The sequence below is a fragment of the Catharus ustulatus genome, chromosome Z (assembly GCF_009819885.2).
Source record: "Catharus ustulatus isolate bCatUst1 chromosome Z, bCatUst1.pri.v2, whole genome shotgun sequence".
Taxonomy (NCBI): Eukaryota; Metazoa; Chordata; class Aves; order Passeriformes; family Turdidae; genus Catharus; species Catharus ustulatus.
Genome location: NC_046262.2, coordinates 31,729,439 through 31,754,346, shown reverse-complemented (window position 1 = coordinate 31,754,346; position 24,908 = coordinate 31,729,439). Strand labels below are relative to the sequence as shown.

Below are 24,908 nucleotides of genomic sequence, written 5' to 3'. Positions count from 1 at the left end.
AAGAATGTGCTGTGGCCCTTTGTTGCTTAACTTGTGGATCATCTTGATGCTATTTTGCACAGACAAGAAATAAATTAGAATGGTGTCTTTGCTGTATTCATCATGTTGTTTTTCAGATTTTGTCTGTTTAGTATTTAGAGACTTGATGACAATGGAGTAATTTAAAAAAAAACCTCAGGAAACAAAACTATCCTGAGGGTTTGTTTGCACTTCAATTTTAAAACAAGAATTTAACAGTGACATCCCGAAATTGTGTGAATATGGTGAAGACCCTTTGAACATGTAATGAGAAATAAAATTATGCCTGAAATGTTGATAAAAGTTTGGTAAAGTGACAAATTAAATTTTCACTTCTGGACATTAGCTGTGAAGTTAAAAAGAATGGCTATGTTTTTAAATACACTTGCCTAAATTAGAAAATGAAGCAGGAGATGCTAGGATGGGTAATTTAAGGCATGTATTTTTTAAAAAGCAAAGAATAACTTCACTTTCTGTCCTGACTCTTCAGGTTTATCTGTGAAGTAACTTCTGTGATCTGTGTGTATTGCATCATATATGCCCTGTCTCGTTGACAGGGAAGCTATTTGGATGTGAATTGTCTTTTTTTATGTGCTTGTAATAACACTTACACATGCAAATATATGTTTCCAGCATTCTTAGATTTGTGTCAGTTCATTATCCTGTACTTTTTCTGCAGAATTTCTTCCCTACAATATAAAATGAGATTATTTGTTTTTATTTTATGCTATTTAGGTATTTACAAAGCACACTGAAACAGGACAAAGAATAGAAGCATGAAATGGGCAGTCATGTTAAAAAAACTTGTATTTTCAAAGACTCACTTTTGAGCATGCCCTTCAAGGACACCCTTTTTACTACTCTGAGCGTACTGTGTTCTTGAAGGTTTTAAGCTACAGGTTGATGAAAACTGCAAGGCATGTGAGTAGTGACCAGGTTTTTTGGCCAGGCTGCACCAGACTAAAGAGACAAGTTGTGTCCCAACAGTTGCAGTCAGAGCCGTGTTTGAGACAGGATGAAAAATGGTGCTGAGTTGTGCAATGACAAAGTGTTGCGTTTTCTACCCACTGGAGACTAAGATGGCTAACTTTTTTATGTTTAATGATGACCTACAGTGACAATTGAATGGGGATTTGATTCTTTTTGAGGTGAAGTGTGGTAGTCTGTTTCATTGCTCCTGTGTTTTTCATGAGTTTTCAAAGAGCTACAAGACTACTGCAAAATTCTCAGGGAAATCATCTTTTAGAACACTGGACTTTGAAAGTGGGGATGGAAGCAGAGAAGCCAGAATGGCAGTTTACTTTAGAGTCAAACAGATTCCTTGCAAGTATCCCAGCAGAAGTAGATCAACCAGTGAGACTTCATTGTAAGCCTCTAGGGTCATCAATAAATTTCAAGGTGAGGATGTATTCCTGGCTTGAGACACTGTGTCTGGAAGGCATAGAAATGATAGTGAAAGTCCTGCCCTCTATTTGTGCAGTGTCTGCACTGAGTGGTGTGTTGCTTTATCTTGAAGCATGGTGCTAAAGTTAGCAAATCTGATGCCTTGGTTCTTATTAGTAGACTTTAAAGTTGTGGGGTATTTTTTTTTTCTTAAATGAGCAAGCAGGATTTGTTTGTACTGCAAAACTGTCACTGTGAAGTTAACTGAAGTAGAAAAGTCTAGGCACAACAAAGTGATGTTTTTTTGTGAATTGCTGTCTTGACTTCACAAGTCTCTTGAGCTAGGGAGCACTGAAGGAACCAGTTTTATTCATGTCTCTTTCTGTACTTTTTCTTCAGTTGATGCTTGTTTTCTCGTGTTGAAAAGCAGTCTTGTTTGAAGATAAGGCAGAGACAGAGAAGAAAAATAGAGATTGTGGTGGTTTTAAATAGCTTAATAATATTTTATTTTCTTTATGAAATATTTTAAAGAAGATGATCGGACCTTGCTAGCATTTCTGTCCTACTTCTCTTCCATTCCTTTTTGTCTCTCAGTTGTACACCTCTTCCTTGTTCCTTTTCACTCAGAGCTCTGCCAGAACAAAATATTTGGTGGTTGGCTCAGATGGCACAGCTGCAATTCTCAGTTTTGGGGGTTTTCATATTTGGTGTTATTTTTTTGTTTTGTTTCTTTTTTTGTTTGGTTTGTTTTGGTTTTTGTTAGTTTGTTTTGGGGGTTTTTGTTCGAGAGGTTTTTGTTTGTTATTTTCCTGTTCTGTTTTGTGGTTTTATTTTCACGTGTGAATTTGACCATAGTTTTTCCTTCACAGTGTAGTGATGGGTAGTAGCTGGGTGTCAGTGCAAGAGAGGATTTAGGAAAGAAGTGAGAAACTATCTTTTCATTTTGCCTGTGAACACTTAAGAGTGTTAACTCTGAATTTTGCACAACTAGAGATATTTAGTTGATGTTTTGAGCCCCTTTTGGCAACAATACTGTTTGCTCTTTTAAATGAAGCAATCACAAGAAATTCTAACTTGGGATCTGCTTCATCTACTCTGAGGACGTAGCCAGCAGAGTGATCATAAAGGTGTAGTCAGCAGAGTGGTGCTGGTGCCAGTTCCTGTTCCTGGAAGCTCAGAGCCTTTCCCTGCTGTTGTGCTTGCATGTTCTCTGGTTTGTACTTCCTTACTTTCAGAGTGATTGCTGTTGCATCTGGCCTTTTTGCTACCCAGGAATCTTGCAGTCAGACTTGTGCTTCTTGGGGTGTTGAGGGCTGCTCCTCAGTGTCTGGAGTGCAGAAACACTGAAAATTACTTTTTGTCTAAGTTGAGACCTTACAATGCTGATGGCATTACTTTAAGTGTTGATACATTGCGGATGTGGCTTGTGTTGCTTTTTTGTTTAAAAAGTAATTTTGAGCTGCTGCATGTAAGCACTGCTTGATTGTATTTAGTGTCTATCTGTGTGACTAAAATTTTGTCATATTGAGTGGTGTTTATTAATTTTTCTTTTTATCTTATCGAATTATGTCCAGATTGGAGATACTTATACCATAAGGAGAAAGCCAATGAAGGAAAAATAGCATAAGCAAGCTTATAAAATAAAGCAGTAATGTTTCATACTGTAATTATACAACCACAGTGCTATAAAACTACTTTAAAAAAATAGAATTATTATTATTATTGTTTTAAAAATGGTGATTATATTACTGCAAAGTAGTGCAATTTCTAAGCTGTGAACAATATTTCATTATAAGATTTACACTTGTGTTTTATTGCTCCCCCTGGAATGACCTATACTTCTGTGGTTAGCAAGAATATAAAGCAGTTACTCTTTAATTTTTCATGCTATAAGCCTGGACTTTGGAGGACACATGGAAGAGAGTGGTCATCACATTTCTGCTTGTAATTTGTCTCAGAATTCCAAACTTCTACGCTGTTTGTTTCAGAAGAGGAGATATGAAATGTGAGATTTTTGCATATACATATAGACAACACTTTACTCTGTTAACAGTTTAACAGTTTGTTTTTTTATTGGAGTTTCAGTGGTCAGATGACATTTTATATGAGGTTGGCTTCATGCGCTAAACACATTCTCCATTAAACATGAGCTGTGTTTGTTTGAAAAAGATGTGATGGAAATGAGATGTTGCTGTCAACTGCTCTTGATGTGACAGTTCAATACTGTGTAGTAGCTGTGCTGTTGTACTGAAACTTTGAGAAGCTTTTAAAGTTCTAGTTAAGCTAGTGTGAATTGGAATGTTATTGTTTTCTTTCCCTGCAATATTTATGGTATGCAAGACTTTTTTTCAGTGGTATTTTATTATATTATAAATATAATCCAGTGTTTTCAGAATAGTGAAGTAGTTATTAAGTTATGTGTTTTTGAAAAACATGAACAACTTCAATCTTTTGCTTTGAAAGGCAGAAGGAATGGGAGAAGTCAGTCAATTCCTATATGCCTGCAGTAATGCCCCAGCTCACAAAAGTATGGAGAAGGGATGAAATTTCAAACTGAGAAAGTGGTCACTATATTGCCAGTTTGAACAGGACTTGGTCAGTGAAAACATACAGTGTAAAAACTAAAAATTTAGTCAATCTATAACTACTTCTATTTCAGCATGAGAATGTGCAAATTCTGTACTAGGGAGAAAACCGTAATTCCCTAAGGATATTGCCTTATCCTTTTTGAAGAAGTCCTTCAAACTTGAGTTGGGAAAAGCATGGTGATACTGGGCAGATGTTCAGGTGGAAGTGCTCATCATGGTACTCTGCTCTTAGAACATTGGAGTACAGTGAGCTAACTAAAGCTATCAATGCACTGTTCAGTAGTACTGGGAGAACATACTTAAATCATAGTACAAGTGGTACAAGAAGTATTTTGGATTCAGATTAGGCATGTAATACTATTCATAGCTGCAATGTGTCATACTCTAAAACCTTTTATTTTTGATGTGTTGTTCCATTTTTTCTTTGGTGGTTATGCATACGGAGAGTCTTTTATTGTATGCTAGAGAAAAACAGTGTCATAATGCAAACATCATTTGTAACATTCATACTATTGTAAAATTAGCGTAATTTTAATTACTGTGCGTTGATGTAGGTTTTTGTACATGATTTTTCCAGTGCAACTTGCTCCCCACACATCTATGTGTAAAGAAGTATTCTAGATATGTGAATGACATAGGCTTTTTATGCAGAGATAGGTTTCACAAACTGAAATTATCTCTGCGTTAGCAGTCTGAAATACTGTGTGATGACATGAAATAAATTTAAAGCAGTGGGCGCTCAGCTACAGTCAGTTTCTGCGAGATAAAATTCTGTTTCTCTCCTTTTTTCCCCCTGCATGGCTCATTCTTTGTAAAGTAGAAGGTGTTCCAGCTTTCTGTACATGGTCTCAAATTTTACTTTTATTATAAAATTTTCCTTCTTTTCCCCTTTTTTGCCTTAGAAATGACTAGACACTCTACTCAAAGTGGGGAATTCACACACAGTTGGCTTTTATAAGACTGTCAGTAATACAAATTACTCTTTCCTTCTGTCACCCTGAAACCTGAAACATCCAGAGGCTCCTACCACAGTAAAAGGCCCCCAGGACAGAATAATGTATTTACAATGGTGCTAAATGAAATTGCAGACATTTAATGTATTGTTCTTTAGGTGTAATTATACTAATTGAAGTCATTACCATGCTCAGCTGCTGAGCTTGGCTCCCTTTGTTTGAAGTTACCACCCCAAAAGTGGCAACAAAGTAGTTTGAGAGTGAGCTCTCACTAATTGACATTGGATAAAATTAGTAGGTTTTACTGGTACTATTCTGTTCTTTGTTTAGGCTGACCTTAGTGACTTTGACAGAGCAGGCGATTAGTTCTCTAGGAACTGCTTTGATCAAGAGTGCTCTGAGGATGGTAACCTTCAGCAGAAAGGGTAACTCAGTGCTATTTTCTGCAATGAGCACTGCAATTTAGAAAATGAACTTGAATCTGTGGCTTACTAACATTTGTGACATCAGACCTGTAAACTTTTGGGTGCACATGAAAGGTAGTTCAAATATGCATCTCGTATAACTCTGAAGCAGCTTCATATTGCTGTAGAAATGTAAAAATATTTTAGTAGAACCAGTCAAGAATGTTTAATTGCAGTAATGTTAGATACTCCTAGGATTAATGATTTCACCAATGACCATTTTTTTGTGGGAAGAAGCATAACAACAGGCTGTGTAAGAAGACTTAATGGTGGAGGGGAATGAAAAATAAAGCACATAATTGACCAAGTTTGGTTATACAGTTTTATGCATTGAAATGGACAGTATTGGGAAGGTGGAATTAACCTATTATATGGCCTTATGCAGGTAAGAAGCACAAGTACATCATGGATTTTACTAGTTTCAAATCCATTGATATAATGGGAGGGGAAGTTTTATATTCTTAGAAAGGTAGAATTTGATTGTGTCTCTGAATGTTGTTACATGTAATGAGCTGTGAAACAAGGCTCGTCGACATGTGCCTTACAAGCTTTCCAACATGAATGTGTATGGTTAAAGAAAGTGCATATGTGCATATTTTAGGCGTTGCAATTTGTTTGAAACATAACCCAAATGATTCCTCACATTGAACATAATCAATGGGATATAAAAATCACTAAGTTCCAAACATCCAGATTTTCTTCTGTACAGATTTTTATGTCAGAGCAGGCTAAGAAATGCTGTGGAAAACTTTTCTTTCTAATGCTACCTTCTGGTGTTTTTTCTTTAGCTTGAGGGCCTTCCTAGCCAAATAAGTTGTTTAACAAATTACGTTTGTTTTACTGTATTTTCTTAAAACACTCAGCTGAGATGGAATTGTATGATGGAGAAAAATATTGACCTTTTAATAACTGGACTGTTGTAGGACTGCTATGATAAACCTAATAGACATAACATGCTTGAACAATTGAGACTGGTGCAGTAGACATTTTAGGATATGTCTACTGTTTTGAAATTTTTATTGATACTTGAAGTTTAAAATATGACTTTAAGGAAGGGAGCCTTGGTTTTCTGTATTGTGATGCAGAATGGTAGAAAGTCTGCATTGTAAAACTATGAAAAGTGTTTGAAATTGCAATATAATAGTTAGTGAGCCAGATAAGAAGGAAGCAAATTTGTCTGGTGTAAAGCAGTATCAATTGACAGTCAAGGGACAAAAGACAAATGAGAATTTCTGCTTCACCTGAGTTTTATAGCACCAACAGTCATTCACTAGGTTGGTTGGCACAGATCTCCTTGAAAAAAGGTGATTTACTATGGCTGTGCAAAACACAGAATTTTCTTATTTTGTTTTCTGTTCTAAGAAAATTGTATTGTAAAGTCTGTCTGTGGTAAATATATGATTGTAAATTTCAGATCAGCCTGAATCAGACTTGTTTAGTAGTCTTGTGTTTAATCCTAGCTCATGCAGATAGTTACATTGGTAGCTGTAGTATATAGTGATGTGGAAACCCTGACCAGTGAAATTTGGTTCTCTGTGTAGCTGTGAGATTTACTTATTTTTTCGTCAATGGAATACTTCAAGGTGACATGATGATGGAAACAAATGACTTTTCAACAGAGTATGGAAAATAATTTCAGGTTGTTCTAATCAATTTCTTTTGAGTTTTATGCTTGTAGTTGGCAACTTTACATTGGGTATAAATATTTAAGGTAATTTTTCTCCTTTTAATATCTGTTTAAAATTGCAAATCGGAATTTCAGGTACTTCTAATGATCTGTTGGCTTCTGATAATGTTCTTACCCAACTAGAAGTTTTCCACTCTGTCTATAAATCCGTGTTGCCTTCAATCTTTTACAGGTGAATATTACACCTTCCATACATTCCAGTGGTGAATTCCCTCAGCTTCTCCATCATGGTGTGAATGTGGGGTCCTTGCCACTCAATGAGTCGTATTTGTTGGCTCAGCAGAATGGCAGCCCAGCTAATGCATTAGAAGCATCAATGAGATCCATTACTCCTCAGATTAATGGGAAATTTTCTAGTGATGACTTTGAGCAGCTCATCAAAAACATGTCCCAGGTAACCCTGTCATATAATAACTACAAAATATGAATTACTGATTATATGAGTACTAAACATATATGTTTATTTAAGAACAATTGAGTTACTACACAAACCACAATACCACTTACTGTATAAAATAAAAGTAACCTTTTAGTTTGAGAAACAATTAGTAAATTGTTAGAAGGCAGTTGAAAAACTAGCCCTGACTTAGAGACTCATGAGCTACTGTCCTTAGCTGAACAGTGTGTGTATGACAGGTCAGCATGCCATAATTTTTCCATGTTCACTGTAGAACTGCTGCTCTATGCATAAGGGAGATACTCATGCTCTTATATGCATAATAAATGAAAGCTGATTCTGTGACTTTCTTGGAAATAAAATGAAAATTTTGACCTTGCTATGCATTGTTCTGTAATCTTACTACTTTGTTGTAGTAGGCACAAATGGTGCATGAGTCCCTTCAGAGGCTGGAGCTGGCTTATATAGCCATATGTTCTAGGATTTATCTATTTAATCTGTCATAGAGCAAGGTAGGAGAAGTCTAATGGTGTTCAGGAGAGCCTTTTTACATAGTCATTGTATTTCTGAAATTCATCCTCTTTTTCTGGTTTTGCTTGAAAGTTGTTTTGTACCCTCTAAAATAGATAGATATCCTACTTCTGTCACTGCTAAACCAAAACTCTGTATATTTATCTTTTGTTCCCTGATTTCTTCTTCTGGACTGCAATAATATTTATTTCTCAAATATTTTCTGTATGATAGCAAGAAACTGGAAAGGAACAACTATGTTTCAGTTATTAGCTTGTATAGTCTTGCCCAGCTATAGTTGTCATTAGAAAGTAATTTCCAAGTTGTTTGCCACGTTTATTATTACTCCTTTTCAACATTTTTAACCTTTGTTCATTTTTAACCTTTTACTATTTGTACCCTTTTTTTAACTTCTGCTGAACAGGGTCGTCTTGTTGAGACAATTGACCTTGTTAAACCTGTAAGTGGTGGTCTGGGCTTCAGTGTTGTGGGACTCAAGAGTGAAAACAGGGGAGAACTTGGAATATTTGTGCAAGAAATCCAGGAGGGAAGTGTGGCACATAGGTAATATTATTACTGAATATTTGACTATATACACCAGGTGTTAATGTGACATAGCTGTTCAGTTGTGTTACAGCTGTTATTTTTGTGGTATAAGGGCATGTTTTTCTCTTCATATTCTGAGCATCAATGCAGATGCAGAATTACTTGCCACAATTTATGTTTTGTTAGAAGAGGCATCATATGAGCTGTTCTTAATTTATAGAAACTACAAATGTCATTTCCCTGGAGTTTTTAAATAGGGAAAAAGAGGAAGCTACTCTTCTGTATCATGTCTTTTAAAGCTGAAATATTTATTTTACTGTTGTTGAATGCACTGAAGAACAATTTGATGCAAAAAAGTCAGCTGTGTGTGGCAGTGTTATGTTAGGTAGAGTGCTGTTGAGCAGGTGTGAAACCCACATTTAAAGTCAAGCAAATCTTGACCTAAAGTCAGGGATATTCACAGAGATACTCAGCTGATACTATAGAAGCTCAGCAATAATAATAGCTTGCTGAACGTGTGCTTTTCCACAACTGACGTTGAGACAAGTGCCCAAGGGAGCTCACAAACCCAGTGGTAAATGACAGCAGCACTGATTCACTGCAGACTGGCAAGGTGTGCCACTGCTCAGGATCCTTGCCCAAGCTACCTTGGTGGTGTATGTTGTGTGGAAAGGCTGAGTCTTGTTGGTTTCTCTCTGTGCTTTAGGGAAATATTTTTAGATTATTTGTTATCAGAACACTGTAAGTTTTAGAAGAACATGGGCAAGAGACAAGAACATGGTATACAGAGTTAATTGTAGTTAATCAGTTACAAAATGTGGCTAACTTTATATCACTACAATATTTTTTAATCTACCTAATTTCCACTTTCTCTTTTTGTTTGTTTTTGTTTTGGTTTAGGTGAGGGGTTTTTTTGTTTCGTTTTGTTTTTTTTCTGTTTCTCATTTGACAGATATTTGCTTTTACTTCACTTACTGCTTGGAGCTGAGACCTGTCTACTGAATCAGGCCCTGCCTGATTCACTGTCAAGAAAAAGAACATTCAACAGCTGTTACTTATAGATGAGAAAGGCTTTGGCAGAAATAAGTCTTCAAGAGCACTCTGAAAAACAGTTCAAATTCACAAGTGAAATACTATGGGTTCAAGCTAAATTGTCTTTTTCTACATGGGTGCTTTACCTGGGTTTCTACAGTGTAGATGCTCACAAAGGCTGTTTTAATAGAGGTCCTTGTTTTCCTTGCTGCCCTTTGTTATCAAAGCATTGCCACTTTGGGATGCAAAGAAATGGTGGAGGAAAGAGAGAGTAATTCAATTGTGTAGGCTTCATACACTTTCTTTAGAGTAGATCTGAGGAAGGACTCTATGTAATTTTACAGTGATGTTTCCTTTGTCAGAAAGTTAAGAGGTTTTTAAAATTTTTCAGGGCTTTTGTCCCTCATAAAAAAGAGATCTATTTTAACTTTTTTGGTTTGGTTTCTTTCTTTGTCCTTCTTTTTTTTTTTTGTTTATTCTTTTTCTTTATTTTCCCTTTGTTTTTCAGCAAATCAAAATTTGTTTATGTAATGTTGATGAAAGTGTGTTCCACTCCATGGTTTGATAAATATTCAGAGTGGATGCACTGAACAAAGTGGGGCACTTGGTCTATAAAGCAAGAGGCTCAAAGTCAAGGATAAACCTAAGTTCCCAGGCTGTGGTTGGGAGCAACTGAGATTAATATGCTTAGTCTTGCATGGGGGTTCAGGAAGAAGAAAGCTGGCTAGGGGGTAGTCGCCAGGGGAAAGTAGCAGTGGGATTAGCTTCAAAGGGAGTGATCACCGGGGTGCCACATCAGCTTCTTTTCAGCAAAACTGCGGCGGGGGGATTAAAAAAGTGGCAGGAGCAGACACCAGGTTATTAAAAATCCTGGAAAGCTGTCAAAATATTTTAATTTCTGTGACAATGCTTCTTTGTGATTTTTCTTACTTGTTTATTTTGTCATCCCCCTTCCTGTTTACACCTATGTGACAGAGATGGAAAGCTGAAGGAAGCAGATCAAATCCTTGCTATTAATGGACAAGCCCTTGATCAGACAATTACACATCAACAGGCTATCAGCATTTTGCAGAAAGCAAAAGATAATGTCCAGCTAGTTGTGGCTAGAGGCACTTTCCCTCAGCTCATCAGTCCTGTAGTTTCCCGGTCTCCATCTGCTGCTAGCACAGTTTCAGCCCATTCCAACCCGGTAAGTATAGCCCAAACATCTGTGTATTCAGTTCTGGCTGTGCGTGTAAGTTACTGCATATAGCCTTTTGAGTAACTTTTTGTAACTTTTATGTACATTTTGTCACAATTCTTCAGGTTTTTCTTCTATTTATCTTTATTGTACCTTTCCCCTACAAAGAGTAGAAAATATTCAGGGTTGCTGGGTGAAAAAAAATCTTCATCTTGGATGTATTCCTTGCTCCCATCTGCCAAATTACCTATATCCACCAGTGCAAATACAGCATGTTTACCTTAACTGATGAAGCTTTATTTTGAGGTTGCAGTAAACAGGAAATTTTTTCTTTGCCTTCTGCTTAAGCAAACAATTTTTTGAGGCTTTGTAATCTGATCTGCACCACCAGCTGGGTGGGTACTTTTGTGTTGGTTTCTCTGTTGTCTTTTAGCGTGGGAACTCCAGTGAAATTACAAGATGCACTTAAGGACTCCCCAAAAAGCAGTTCGGCTGCAATTCTTTTCTTACAAGAGCTTTTGCACATCTAGGTGTAGACAACACTGTTCAAAAACATGGTGATATTAATTTTACTTTCTCATCTTCTTACCCATGTAATGACTTGTCCTGAGGTGAAACATCCTATATTTAGTTTCTGTGGGTTTTACTGTTCAGTCATCTGTGCCCCTTCTTTAAGGGAGTCAATTACCAGTAGTATAGAGAGCAATCAGTCTGGAAAAAGGAACTGTTTTAAGTCATTAGCATAAAACCTTTAGTGAACAAATGTCAGAATTATTCTTTTTATCTGTGTGCAGGAGTGCAGCTGACTGACTTAACTTTTCCTACCAGCACAAGAAACCTGCTCTCCTCCGGTATTGCTGTGACAAACCTTTCTCTGTGATTGTCTTTGTATTTGCTTCTCTTGCTTGAAAAAAACATCTTCCCTTGTTTGAAAAGAACAGCTTCCCTTGCTTGAAAAGATGTTTCTTACAAACATTCCATAGCTGCTTCTGGTTTTTTTAGCATGCTTTTCCCAATTATGTTCTTTTCAGTTTCAAACACAACATACTAGGAGTCATTCCATTTCCTTCAGGCTTTGCTTTATCATACTGGATTTGTGTTAAGACTGGATCTCCAAAGAGGTATCACAGGGCTTTGAGTTTGCTATATACCTTGATTATTCATTAAAAAAAAAGCTTATTTCAAGATTATACCTGTTCTAGCACCAGCCATGATTTTACATTTCAGATGAGTTTACTGTGTGAGTTCTTCAGGAGGTAAAGAATACCTTGAGCTTCTAGCTGTCCCTTCAAGTAGTGCCCCATGCGAGCGAGCTAGGATTTCTCCTTCAGAGCAGTTCTACTCCTGTCCGAACAGTCCTGTGTGGTTTTCTAGCAGCAGCATTGACTTACTGCAAAGGAGAACGAAGGTGAGCAGCCCTAGGCTGCTGCCAAAATTCATTCAACAAGTTCTTGGAAGATCTGACCCATTACCAAACTGTAGTTTGTACTAGAGAAGTTCCATTTGTTATAGAATTAGTAATTTACTGATTAATTATTATGTAATATTACACCTAGTAGTAATTGTTAAGAAGGTATTATATGTCCATCTTCCTCCAACTTTCCTTTATTAAAAACATACTCAAGAAATAAGGGAGAATAGGTTGCAAATTTTTATATATACATTAATAAATTGACTTGATAATCTTAAAGGTCTTTTTACATCTGAATAATTCTATGATTCTATTATTTTAATCATTTGCACACCTATATTTATTCCTCTTAGGTTCACTGGCAGCATGTGGAGACCATAGAGTTGGTGAATGATGGCTCAGGTCTGGGATTTGGGATAGTGGGAGGAAAGTCAACTGGAGTGATTGTTAAAACCATCCTCCCAGGAGGGGTGGCTGATCAGGTAAATTCAACTTACCTCTATTACTGTACAGTAAGGTGTGAAGTTATCCTTTACTTTTATAATCAGACCAAACAGTGGTAGCTTTTATCCAAATAAAAGTAAAAAAAAAGAAACAGTAATTACTAGAATTTTTCCTCTGTAAAGGTGGGTTTGGTGCAGGAGTCTCTGCGTTTGAATATTAAAGATAGATTAGGATCTAAATCATGTTTTCAAATGAGTAAAATTATGTATGTTTTGTGCATTTAGAGTCTTAATTCTTTCATGAGTGTACTGATTGTAATCAGGTGTATTGAGGATTCCAAAGATTGACTTGCTGTGGCCTAGCAGCTAAGAGCATCTGCTTTTCTCTTCTGAGTTTACTGAAGCTTGGAGCAGGTGGCTTCACATGTCTGCTTCAACACACAAGCTCTGCTCTTGCCTGAAGGGCTTACGTGAATTGAATTTGGTTATCGCAGCTCATTTCAAGCTTGTTCTTGGACAGGTACCTAGGCCTGCATTAATGATGGTCAAGGATTGAATAGGCATAGAGACACTTGTTAGTCTTTCAACAGCAGTAGTGGCCTGACAACAGGGCCTGGAGATGTATGGACAGGATTTACTGCTGCCCTCTTTCCCTGGAATGAGTAGATAAGTTCCTTTTACAAACCTCTCTCTGTAACACTTACCATATGGCCTAACTTCATGTAAAGCTTTTATATTTATTAAAGGTAAATCAGTAAGAGAACTAAACCAGTGTAAAGCAATTTAGCTGGGTCACAGGAAGAGAGAAATTAATTTTATTTTGAAGTCATGGTTAATCCTGTTACTACTACTACTACTTTTTTAGTATCAGTAGAAAGCTGAATGCTGTTTTTTGGAAATGTTCTTGAAAATGAAACCCAGAGTTCTGTAATCAACATGCAGTTGTTATATACTAGTAGGAGTAACTACTACTGTAAGTACTGTAACTAAACACTTTTTTTTTTTTTTTTTCTGTGCTTGGGTGGTGTCTTGATGAAGGATCTCCTGGATATTTCTGGGGAAATTCCTAGTAAAATTCATGTGCTATTAGGAAACCTTCTTTTCTTTTCCATGTTATCAGGATAGTGACTTGGCATCCAAAAAAAGTAACATGATTCATATGTCTTAGAAGTGACTAAAGCAATGTGCTTTTTTCCTAACTGTATGGTACATGGTAGAAATGGCACTTTTTCTTCATTGTTTTTCCTTCAGCATGGAAGATTGTGTAGTGGAGATCACATCTTGAAAATTGGTGATACAGACCTAGCTGGAATGAGCAGTGAGCAGGTGGCACAAGTTCTAAGGCAGTGTGGAAATAGAGTGAAACTGGTAATTGCAAGAGGTCCTGTTGAAGAGCCACTTGTACCAGCAGTTCCTCCAGGTACACCAGTACCCACCTCTACACCAGAGAAACAGGTAAGCAACAGTGAAGCTATGTAACCCATTGCAAACTTTCTTCCTTTTTAACTGCAATTTGGATGTCTTTTGTGTTTATGTTCTCAAAAGCTAGGATTTTCTTTCCCAGTAGCACTATTCTCATCTGACAGTCTGGGCGAATTTAAATGTAATGAGTCCATAGTGCAAGGAACTGTATTCTTGAAGACTTTTGGGATTAAGGATTAGTATTTCCCTAAGTATAAACTGATTAACAACTTGTTCTGGGTTGCTTGTAAGGGTATGTTATTACATTGGGACAATTGAAGCAATGCAGTCTTTTCTTCAGGATGGAATTAGTTGACTCTTTGGCATTTCTCTGTCTGCCTGCCCTTTGTCTTTCCATATAATTTAATTTGTTCATCAGAAAGATGCTAATCCTTTCCTACATCACCTGTCATTGCTTATTTGCTAGATGTTTTCTATAAAAAGTAAACCAGCTGCTACCCTTACTCCCCTGCTGATGATTGTACTTAGTATTGTTACTCCTCTACAACTGTCAGCTACTTAAAAATATTGTCATGCTGTAAATATTGTCATGACTTGTCCACTCAAAACCTCTACAAAATAGGTAATTTGCATGTTTGCAACAAAGTTTGGTTTCATGGGAATCATGTTTTGCCACATAAGGCCATGACCACATACGTTTAAATGTGAATATGTGAAGTAAATTAATGAGAGAAGAAAAGGTTTGTTGTTTTTGAGCCTACCCCTAGATAGAATTTTTTGGTTTACTTTTTCCTGTTGTTTTTCTAGACGTTTTCTTCAGTTGCAATGTTGATTTGAGACAAGTCACACCAGAAGTCCTTGCAATTTATACATGATTATTATGTAACAATTTGTGATGGCGATACCATCATTTTGTCTCTGTCCATTTAGGGATATCTGTGAAAACCTAACATATATTCATCCCCTGTTTTGGGGCTATAAGGCAAAGAAAGATAATCTTATCATGGAGGCTTCTAAGCATCAAAGATGAGTGACTAACTGGTACTTTTGTGTCTTACAGTCTTTTACATCAGAGATGTAAAACCTTTCTGCATTTTACGAATGGGATTGATGTTTAATCCTGGTATTGTCTGAAATGCATCTCTCAAAATAAAAGCTGAATTTGATAATTTAATCTGTGTATATTTCTGCAGTATTTGCCTTTTTTAAGTTATATGACGCAATGTTAAATGATGTATGTGAAGCTGCTGAATATATATGATTTCTGCTACTGACAAAATAGCTCAAAGCAGCAAAGGGGCACAATTTGAGTTTTTTGTCACCTTCCCAGTTTTCTTACGTTTCAATACCTCTTTCCTGGCAATTCTCTTCTGGCAGGGGGCCGGCTATTTTTAAACTGCTCCTGCCTACACAAAGTCACATTCTTAGAAGGGGCACCCTGTCAACAATCATGCAAAACGCACTGATTTGGGTCTGAAGTGAATTTGATGATTCAAACAGCTTGATGTTGTAGTTTCTTCCTATCAGATAAGATGTGGGTGGAGTCTTCATGATGCTCTTAAAACTATCAATGAGACCAGAACGACTTTGCAAAATGGGCACTTGTCATATTACTTGCAGATGTTTATCCTGTAAAAATTTGTGAGGCTATTGGAATTGGATCTTTTTTTCGTGGCATTACCTGTCGCCAAAAGAATCCTTTATTTTCAATCATAGGGATGATTAATGCATTAGAAATTTGTTGTGTTTAATTTGGTTTCTGGTGGAGTTGCTTGGATAAAGAATTCAAGTCAGATTTTTTTTTGGCAAGCAGTGTCATAGCTCTCCTGAAGTCTTTTTTGGCTCATACTTACCTAGTCAAATTGCTTTTAGTTCGTATCTGCCTGTTTGCCATATTGGCACTTAAAAAAACTGAGCTGCTATTTCGATATGCAGAAGGGACAGAATAAAAACTTAACACAAACCCCCTGTTGTTAAAATAGGACTTTTAATATGTATTTCACTTTCATTAACAACAAGTAATTAAATAGCCTCAAAATCCGTTGTTATTGAAATTCAGAGTTATAGCAGGTAGCTGGAAGTATAATTACTATGTGCTAAAACAGATTTTTTAAGCCTTTCAAAAGCAAGAAATGTAATTGCCTGACTAGTGATAGCTTTTAGCATATTTTAAGCTTGCAAGTTTTAAAAAAATACCTATAGTTAATGAACGGAAATTTGGGCAAATAGAATACAAAATACAATTTGGGGATTTGTTATCTCTTTAGTAACACAGCAGTCGAAAGCTAGTTGTGAGGAGAATGGCTTTTCTGATAGAAAGGCAGCAAGCTACATATTCATATACATATGTAACTTACTGTACAAGAAATTAATTGTTCAATTTGTACAAGTTTTACCAGGTATTTTAGCCATTAAAAATTATTTGATAGGTTAAAGGTAATGTATGTCCCAGAGCAGTGGGGTGAGGAGGACATGACCTGCCCTGCACTGCTTTACTATGAGGAGTGTTACCTATTTCTTGTTTCTCTGATAAGAACAAAAGCAAATTTCATACTTCGTTTTTTTGTTTGTATCTAATTTTATGTGTTACTGACATTAAAGAATGTGGTGAATCTTTAAAGAAAGAAAAGCTTCCTTTCTAATCGCCCTTTTCTTTTTAGGATGATACTTCTATTGATAACTGTGAAGATGGGGAGAAATTCAATGTTGAACTCACTAAAAACAACCAGGGTTTAGGAATAACAATTGCTGGTTACATTGGAGACAAGATATCAGGTAACTGGTGATTCCTGCACTTTATTATGCAGTCTCTAGCATACTATGGTGTATGTGCATCAAAGACTGAATTTTGGTATAGCTTCTCTTAAAAGAACCATTAACCATCTAAAATCTATTTGAAGTTTGTAAAGGAAAAATAATTGTTTTCTTTTTGTGAAAAGGATTGTAAAAAGCAATCAATACTATTATAAAATTCCACCTCAGTATTTTTAAATCAGTTTTTATCTTCACTTTTGGCTAAACTTGTGCTTACGTGTTTTTGAAAAACAGTGGTAAAATAGGTTGAGTCCTTTTTGCTAGAAGTAGCCGTCTTAAGAGGCAATGCAATACCATTCTGAGTAGTTTTCAGAGATTGTTGCTAATTTTTAAACGATGTGTATAATGCTACTGACACGTCAAGAGTTCTTTCTGATTCAACGTCAGAAATTGATCAGAATTTCCCTGATTCAAAAGTAGTAGCTACTTAGTAACTAAAATGTTTCTGTTTTAATGAGATTTTTTTTTTGTTTATTTTTGTAGTTTTGTTGGGGTTGTTTAAACTTTGTGACCTTTTAATGTAATAGTGATGACTGAAGGTAAAAACTCATTCAAATATAAGTTGTAGTCCTGTTTCCTTATAATATTCTCAATTTGGCAATCCAAACATGCATTTTTTTAAGCTGTTATTAAGTACATATAAAATTCAGAAATTACCGAATTGGTGTACTCAAACTGAATTTTCTGTTCAAATCTGGCAAAAGTGAGAAATATATTTTTTGTCTATGTTGGTTTCAACATTTAGATTAAAGTAAGTTACAATATTACAGTAATTTCACAATTATAAGCTGCACCATTTTGGCTAAAATTTTGGTCCCAACCCAGAAATGCAACTTATGCTCTGGAGCGGCATATATATGGACAAACTTCGGAAATTTTGCAACCCAGAAGTGTGAACTACAGTGCCGAGCCGAGCACCTACCAGTAAAACCCGTGATGGCGCGATTGTTACTGATTGGTTACTCTGTTGTGCGGCAGGGGGAGGCGGTCTCCTGCCGGCAGCAGGCCTGGCTCCCCCTCTCACCAGCAGCGTGGGGGGAGTGGAACACGCGAATTGAGCACTTGCCAGTAAAACCCGTGATCGTGTGATTGTTACAAATTGGTTACTTTGTTGCGTGAGCATCCTTGCTGCGAACGAAAGTGCAGCTTATACTCTGGTGCGCCTTTTATATGGACAAAGAACGAAAAGTTGCTGACACCCAGAAGTGCAGCTTATGATCAGGTGCGGCTTCTAATCGTGAAATTACTATACTTTGCATCAAGAGTTGTGAATTTGGTGTTATAAGGTTTTAAATGAAATCTGACCCAGTGCAAACAGACATTAATCTGACTCATTCTTTAAGACAATAATAATGTATATGTTTTTCTTAAATCATTGCTTTCTTTATGATTCTTTTATTATCTTACTTAGAGATTGTGTTTTCTGTTTTTATTTTTTTCCCCTGCTTTAACTGGTGCCTTTAGTTGTGTTCTTTAAATTGTTTTTTAATAAATTAGTTAACTTAATTTTCCCTGTTTTTTCATCCCAGAACCTTCTGGTATCTTTGTAAAAAGTATTACAAAAGGCAGTGCTGTTGAACATGATGGCAGAATCCATGTGGGAGATCAAATTATAGTTGTAAGTAAACACAGGAAGAAGTGGTATTGCGTTTCTGCGAGACTCTGCTTCTTTGTATTGGAAAGAAATGCTTATGTAGTACTTGTATAAAATACTTAGGATCAGTATTGCAGTCCTGAGTCCTTTTCTGGCAGAGTATCTCATCACATGCTTTCTGATTATGTGACCTGCAGTATCTTGTATTTCTAAAAAAAAATCTGTATTGTTTGTGAGAATATATCATTATATATCTTCTGTATCAGTAGGAAGTAAGACTGAAATTTCAAAATTTGATTTAAATTGGGTGACTGTTTTCAAAATTATTTTAAAAAGTGTGTCAATAAAGTTTTAGGTGTTCAGAGGAAGAACATATTTTCATCCATAAACTGTTGGTTCTGTGGTGGAGATCAGGTCCTGAACACGGGGAGTGCATTTTTGTGTCTCTCATAGGTCTGTCCTTGCATTTGTGTGAAGACAGGACTAAGAACTGGTTATGGTCTTTCTCCAGAAGTGCTTGCATGCTTTTTGTGGAAGTGTATATTTTTTTGTAATGATTTAGATGCTGAGTACAAATGACTAAAATGGATTACTCCTAAGTTTGTTATTTGTCTTCTACTGCAAATGCAGAAGGAGAAAATTATTTCAGTGATCTCAGACACCGAAGAATAAGAAACATTTAAAATTATTTATTATTTATTTAAGCGTGGAGGAAAAATTAAATAGTCCCACCTGATTTCTTTAGATTTAGAAAAATTTCAGAGGACAAAAAATGACTAAGGGTCCAGGGGATTCATTCTTAATTTAGGAGGACTTAAAACAATGATGTGTGTTGTGTAGGTAGGCAGAAACAAATACAGGAGTCAAAGAGCATAGTATTGTAAGAAGTATTTGTGAAACTTAAGGCACTGTGGGGCAGATGTAGCAATAATAGGATATTGTGGAGTTTGCAGGGAGAAGAAGAATGAAATGTGGTGGGTGCTAGGTAGGGGTAATGGGAAAGAACTGAGAAATGCTGAAGTTTTGAATTTCAGAAAAAAAATGATTTAATGAGTTAGTCAAATAGTTTCAGACAAAGAAGACTAAAATTTTATTCTTTAAACTATTCAAATGATGAACCAGCGATAACATCTGGCTAGTTGCAACAGTATTCTGTTTGGAAATTGTACTTCGTGATGTTCATTAGTAGACTTCTCTGTATCTAAGTTTAATTGACCTCAAAATGGCTGCTCTCTGTAGGTCTTTTTACCACAGTGAATCAATGTGTGTGTCTCCTCACCCTTCTCTCTCCAGAAATCCTAAGTATGGCTGCGTTGGTTTATTCACCCAGTATTTTCTCCTCAGAGGTAGAGATGGCTGAAGTGGTTGAGTGGACAGGCTGCACAATGTGCCCTGCACAGCACATGCTGTATCCTCTACTATGTTGCAGAGCACGTCTAGCTACCCACGCCATGGTGGGCACTCCCCTCTTTGCTGTGGTGCTCATTGTCACCTAGCTCTGGGGTACTCCAGTCGGAGTGCTTAGCATGTCCAATGACATAAAGCTGTACAGGTTTTGGTTTTGCCCCTCCACTTGCTTTTTGCTTAGGCTAACAGATGCTGAGAGCTCACTGCCCTTTTTTGCCCTGAACTTTTTGTCCCTGGGTGAACTGAAAGGCTGCTTAATCCTGCAGGTGGATGGAACAAATCTTCAGGGTTTTACTAACCAGCAAGCAGTTGACGTTTTGCGGCACACAGGACAAACGGTTCAGCTCACTTTGATAAGAAGAGGTCTTAAGCAGGAAAATCGTATTCCACCTCAGGAGGACTTCAGTGCTCCTGTTGAAAAGGACTTACTATTCCAAGCAATGGATAGTACCACAGCCAAAGGTAATTGAAATTGGCTTTGCTGTAAAGTTGGCTTGAAATATTTTTCTTCTCAATTGCAAGCTGTAAATAGTATGGGCCAGATTCATTCTGGGTGGCTATTACAGATGGCAGAGCTGCTGTACATGAGGATGGAATTTTGTCTACTATGGTTTGATTAATCTTTTAGACATAGTGGAATTATTTTCAAAGTGAGGGTTGAAAGTTCTTCCCTACATTGCACTTCTGGTTGAATTGCATCAAGACTTTGATCCAGCAAATGTTTGACTGATAAGACGGCAGCAAATGCAATTCATGCTCAAGAGTGAGAGCTGCATTCAAAAGCAAACAGAGAAAGACCCTCCGTGATGACCATAATCAGTCTCATCCCCTTTTACTCTTGCCTGTTACAAGCTACAGGTATGAGAGAAGTAGCCTGTATTTAGGAGCTGATTGGGTATTGATAATGCATGTGTAAAAAGACCAGTAGTAATTTTGCTGCTGATGACATGAGATTAGTGCAGCTTTACTATACATACTCTACACATATTTAAGTATATGTGCCACATCTTGAAAGTGTGTTTGCAAGATACCTGCACAGGGGCTGGAAGTATAACTGCTTGTGTTGTAGTATGATATCAGTGAAAGTATGTCACAAGTAATCAACGGAGGCCTAATCCCCATCTTGCACAAGATTATCAGAGCCAGTGGCATGTTACCTGTATGTCATCCTCTCACTCCCACCTTTAAAATGAAGTATAGACCAAGTGTTCAGAATGCTGTTTTCTCCAGCCAGCAGGTGTTCAAGACTTCTGATAGGCAGCAAAATACATAATAGAGCTTGATGATAGGAGAGGTTTTCTATGTATGAAAAGTGTGCCAGGTATGCAGGTCTTCAAGGCCGAAGTATTTTTGTTTCTAGCATCAACTTTTTGAATTGTACAGGGAAAAAAAAAGAAATTAATACAAGAATGCTAAAGAATATTATATTTAGGTGTATTTTCATTCATTCATAGAAATGCAGGTACTGATAGTTGTGCTGGGTTTTTTGTAAGCTTTTTCATTGAGAACTCACTGGAGAAGGCAAAGCATTTACAGCAGACAACATCTTTGAAATGTGATGCTTCTTTGGGGCTACTCATGCCAGATTCCATTTGCCAAATCTGAAGTCCAGCGCAGGAGAGAGTTGGTGTCCCAGAGCATACTTGTAAGCTTGATGGGTATTGTGACATATGAAATAGCTAAATACCTGAAAAGATTTCTTCTTTTTTCAGATAACCATGAAACAGAGCAGAGATCCCCATCACTGCCGTGCTGTGCCAGAGTGGTAAATATTGGAGATGACATGAAACAACAGGAAACAAGTTCTCAAGGTTTAATACATTTTTATGTGAAAATGCACTTCTGTGGGCTTACACAAAGATCAAGTGTTTTGTGTGTCTTTCCCTCTTCTGCGAGTTCTGTAGCTGAGGCAGAGCTAGAAAGTCAAAGTAGTCATATATTTACTCATGTACTCAAAATCACATCTGTTATAGGAACAGGACTACTGTATGTGTCTAAAAATAATTGTGTGCTGAACATGTCACATGAACCAGTCTGCTTTGGCTACTTGCTCAACCCTCTCCTAGTCTAGCTTTGCATATCTACTCTTTTTAGTCTAGTCTAGAAAAAAAAATTTGTTCCCATTCACCATTGTCTTTCTGGTTGTCTGCAGCTGCCCAGCTACAGTTCCAGGACTCCTACATCTGATAAATTTCCTTTTCACAAATTCTTGAGCTTACATTTATTTCATTTAGTAGTTTCTGATAATGTATGAAATTCAGTCAGCTCTGGTGCACTGATATTCTCCAGATTTTCCCATACTCTTTGTCAAAATTCCTATTTTCTGCTGGGTATTTCTTTCCTGCTTGACCTCCTAGAACACTGTTTGGCATTTCAGAAGTCCTGTGTGATGATATGCTTTTCAGATTCAGACATAACTTGATGGGTAACATTTTTGTGCTTCCAGAGTAAAAGGGGGAACTGAGAAGTTCTGCAATATGTATATTTTCATAACTCATGCTTTCTGATTTTCTTGGATAGATGAAGGAATTTCTTTTTAAAGTCTTTCCTTCAGATACTACTGGGTCTTGGCTTTGGGTAAGGTATTGTCGCATTTGAATGCCATACAACATCTCACTTTATATTTAGTAATGTCTCTCAGCCATGATGAGACTTAAAACCCTGTCCTAGGCTCTTAGTAATTTTCTGTTCTTACTGTAATCAGTGGAATTCGATAAGTTTGTAATGAAGGTTCTTGACTTTGCCTGTGATCAGCATTCAGGTCTGAAGAGTCTATTTTGATACTTACTGTAGACACAGCCCAGAGCATGGACTTTGAATATATAAGATCCTGTTAAACCCATTGTGTTTGTTGGCTGTTGTATCTAAATACTGCTTTTTATTGGTTTCTACCATAGACCCTAGACAATATGAATGAGGGAGAAATGAGCAGGAAAGCATTTCTCTGTTTTTCAAACCCGCAAATAAACTTTCAATCAAATTAAGATTTGCCACAGTTTACTACCTAGCCTATCACTGTATCACTATACATCTCCCCCTTCCTTCCTTTCCAAGTTTGTTGCTGTTCTTTTGCTATTAAAATTTAATCTCATTGTATGTGAGCATATATGTGAGTCTAGGGAAAAAAAAAAGCGAAGAGTTTGAACTTGCCTTCTGTTACTGACCTCTCAGGCTTACAGTTTCAGAAAAGTCTTTCACAGTTTTGCTCATGGCTTTAAAAATTAAAAAAAAAAAAAATCTCCAAATTGTGCTTTTTGGTCATTCTCTGTAAAATGCAGGGTCTGTCCAAAAGGATCAGTGTGCAGTTTGCCTTTTTAAGTATTTTAGCCATTCCCCTGAATCAGTCTGATCATCCCACATGTAGTCTGATTTAACACAGGGCTTGAATGCAACCTTTTCGTTTAGTTTGTGCTATTATCTTGAAAAATTTCAAAAAATTAACTCATGTCTGAGGCTAGTACGTATCCTTTCTTTTCAGCCACATACACCAAACTATTTGACTGAACTTTGACTTTCAAAATATGCATGGTTGGAATCTTAATACTGCTTTGTGAGTTTTTGCTCTGGTAAACCCAAGCTTGGTGAGACTAAGCATGCCAAGTTTTTAGTCTTGTTTAGGAGAGTTCTGACATCATGAGAATGATTGTGTCATTATGCATATTCCATATATATTTTATCAGTTGTAGGAGTTGACTTGTTTTTTAATTCTTTGTCACTGTAATCTTAAATATAAATTTTAGATTTCGTGCTAACTAGTACAGAAGAAGCAACTGCAAAGATAAAATGGCAGAGGATTATGGGTTCAAATTATGAAATTGTGGTAGGTAAATTTTGTTTACTATTGTTAAATGTGCATCTGTTTCATCTGTGCATTTATTATTATGTTGACAACGTATGGATAGAAATGTTTGTATTGTGTTTGTTCCTTCATGTATGAAAATTACACCTATGCTCCTTAGTATGTTGAGATTACAGTAATTTCACGACCATAAGGCACACCGGACTATAAGGCGCACCTCCGGGAGCCAGCAAATTTCGTAACTTTGTACATTATATAAGGCGCACCAGACTGTAGGGCGTACTTTTTTTTTTGCAGCGAGGATCCACCCCCAGCTCCTCCCATGTGGTTCCTGGCCGAGGCCCCGCCTCAATCCAGCAGCCATGGGCCCCCGGGCAGGAGGGGCGCCGCGGGCCCCCGGGCCCTCCTCCGCCTGGCAGCCACAGCAACATGACCCCGCGGGCCCACCTCCACCCAGCTGCCACACCCCCGCAGCCCTGGCTCTACTCGGCAGCCGTGGCACTGCAGCCGCAACTTCACCCAGCTGCCACAGCCATACCGGCTTCCCCCACGGCTCGCAGCTCACACTTCCATGTTGGCAAATTTCCGAACTTTGTACATTATATAAGGAGCACCGGACTAAAAGGCACACTTCTGGGTTTGGGCCAAAATTTTAGTCAGAAGGGTGCGCCTTATAGTCGTGAAATTACTGTATTTTAATTATAGACTTTGAATGTAGATATATATTTTTCTGTATTTTATCAAAACCTTAACAGACTTGTTAGATTACTGTGCCCATGACTATTGTTTCACTGATTTTTCTAACTTCAGGATGATAAATGTGTTTTAGAGAAAAAGTAGTATTTAATATGAATTTCAAAACTCCCCTCGTTAGCTAGAACTTGAAACTTCATTTTCATTCTGCATACTGAATAAATGATTTCACATAATGATGTAAATAATGCATAGAACATATACTCTAAGTACAGAAGAAAAGTAGCATCTCAGTTTAGGAGAAAATTCAAAAATCGCATGTCATAAATGCAGTAGTATATATTATTAGATACATTGTTGTCATAAGCAGTTCCCATTTATTGCAAAGTGACATGATCTACTCCAGTAACTGATCAATGAGTCGATTTTTACTGACTGTCCCCATTACATACACATGATAGTACTTCTGGTTTCTCACTTCTGGAATTTCAATTTCGTTGCATTGAATTGAAATGGAAAGCAACAAATCTGGCTGCAAATATGACAGATGTAACCATTTCTTCATCT

At 36.9% G+C, this 24,908-nt stretch overlaps 1 protein-coding gene across 19 annotated transcripts in view; it reads left to right on the top strand.

Annotated features, from left to right (window-relative positions):
• Positions 1–24,908, top strand: part of MPDZ (multiple PDZ domain crumbs cell polarity complex component) — a 97,059-nt gene that overhangs the window by 10,468 nt on the left and 61,683 nt on the right. For all 19 annotated transcript variants that reach the window (XM_033086162.2, XM_033086163.2, XM_033086173.2 and 16 more), the window contains 10 exons: positions 7,266–7,487; positions 8,425–8,564; positions 10,554–10,767; positions 12,523–12,651; positions 13,864–14,067; positions 16,695–16,809; positions 18,378–18,466; positions 20,116–20,311; positions 21,562–21,660; positions 23,590–23,669. In XM_033086162.2, coding sequence (XP_032942053.1) covers positions 7,266–7,487; positions 8,425–8,564; positions 10,554–10,767; positions 12,523–12,651; positions 13,864–14,067; positions 16,695–16,809; positions 18,378–18,466; positions 20,116–20,311; positions 21,562–21,660; positions 23,590–23,669 — 1,488 coding nt within the window. The remainder of the gene's footprint in view (positions 1–7,265; positions 7,488–8,424; positions 8,565–10,553; positions 10,768–12,522; positions 12,652–13,863; positions 14,068–16,694; positions 16,810–18,377; positions 18,467–20,115; positions 20,312–21,561; positions 21,661–23,589; positions 23,670–24,908) is intronic.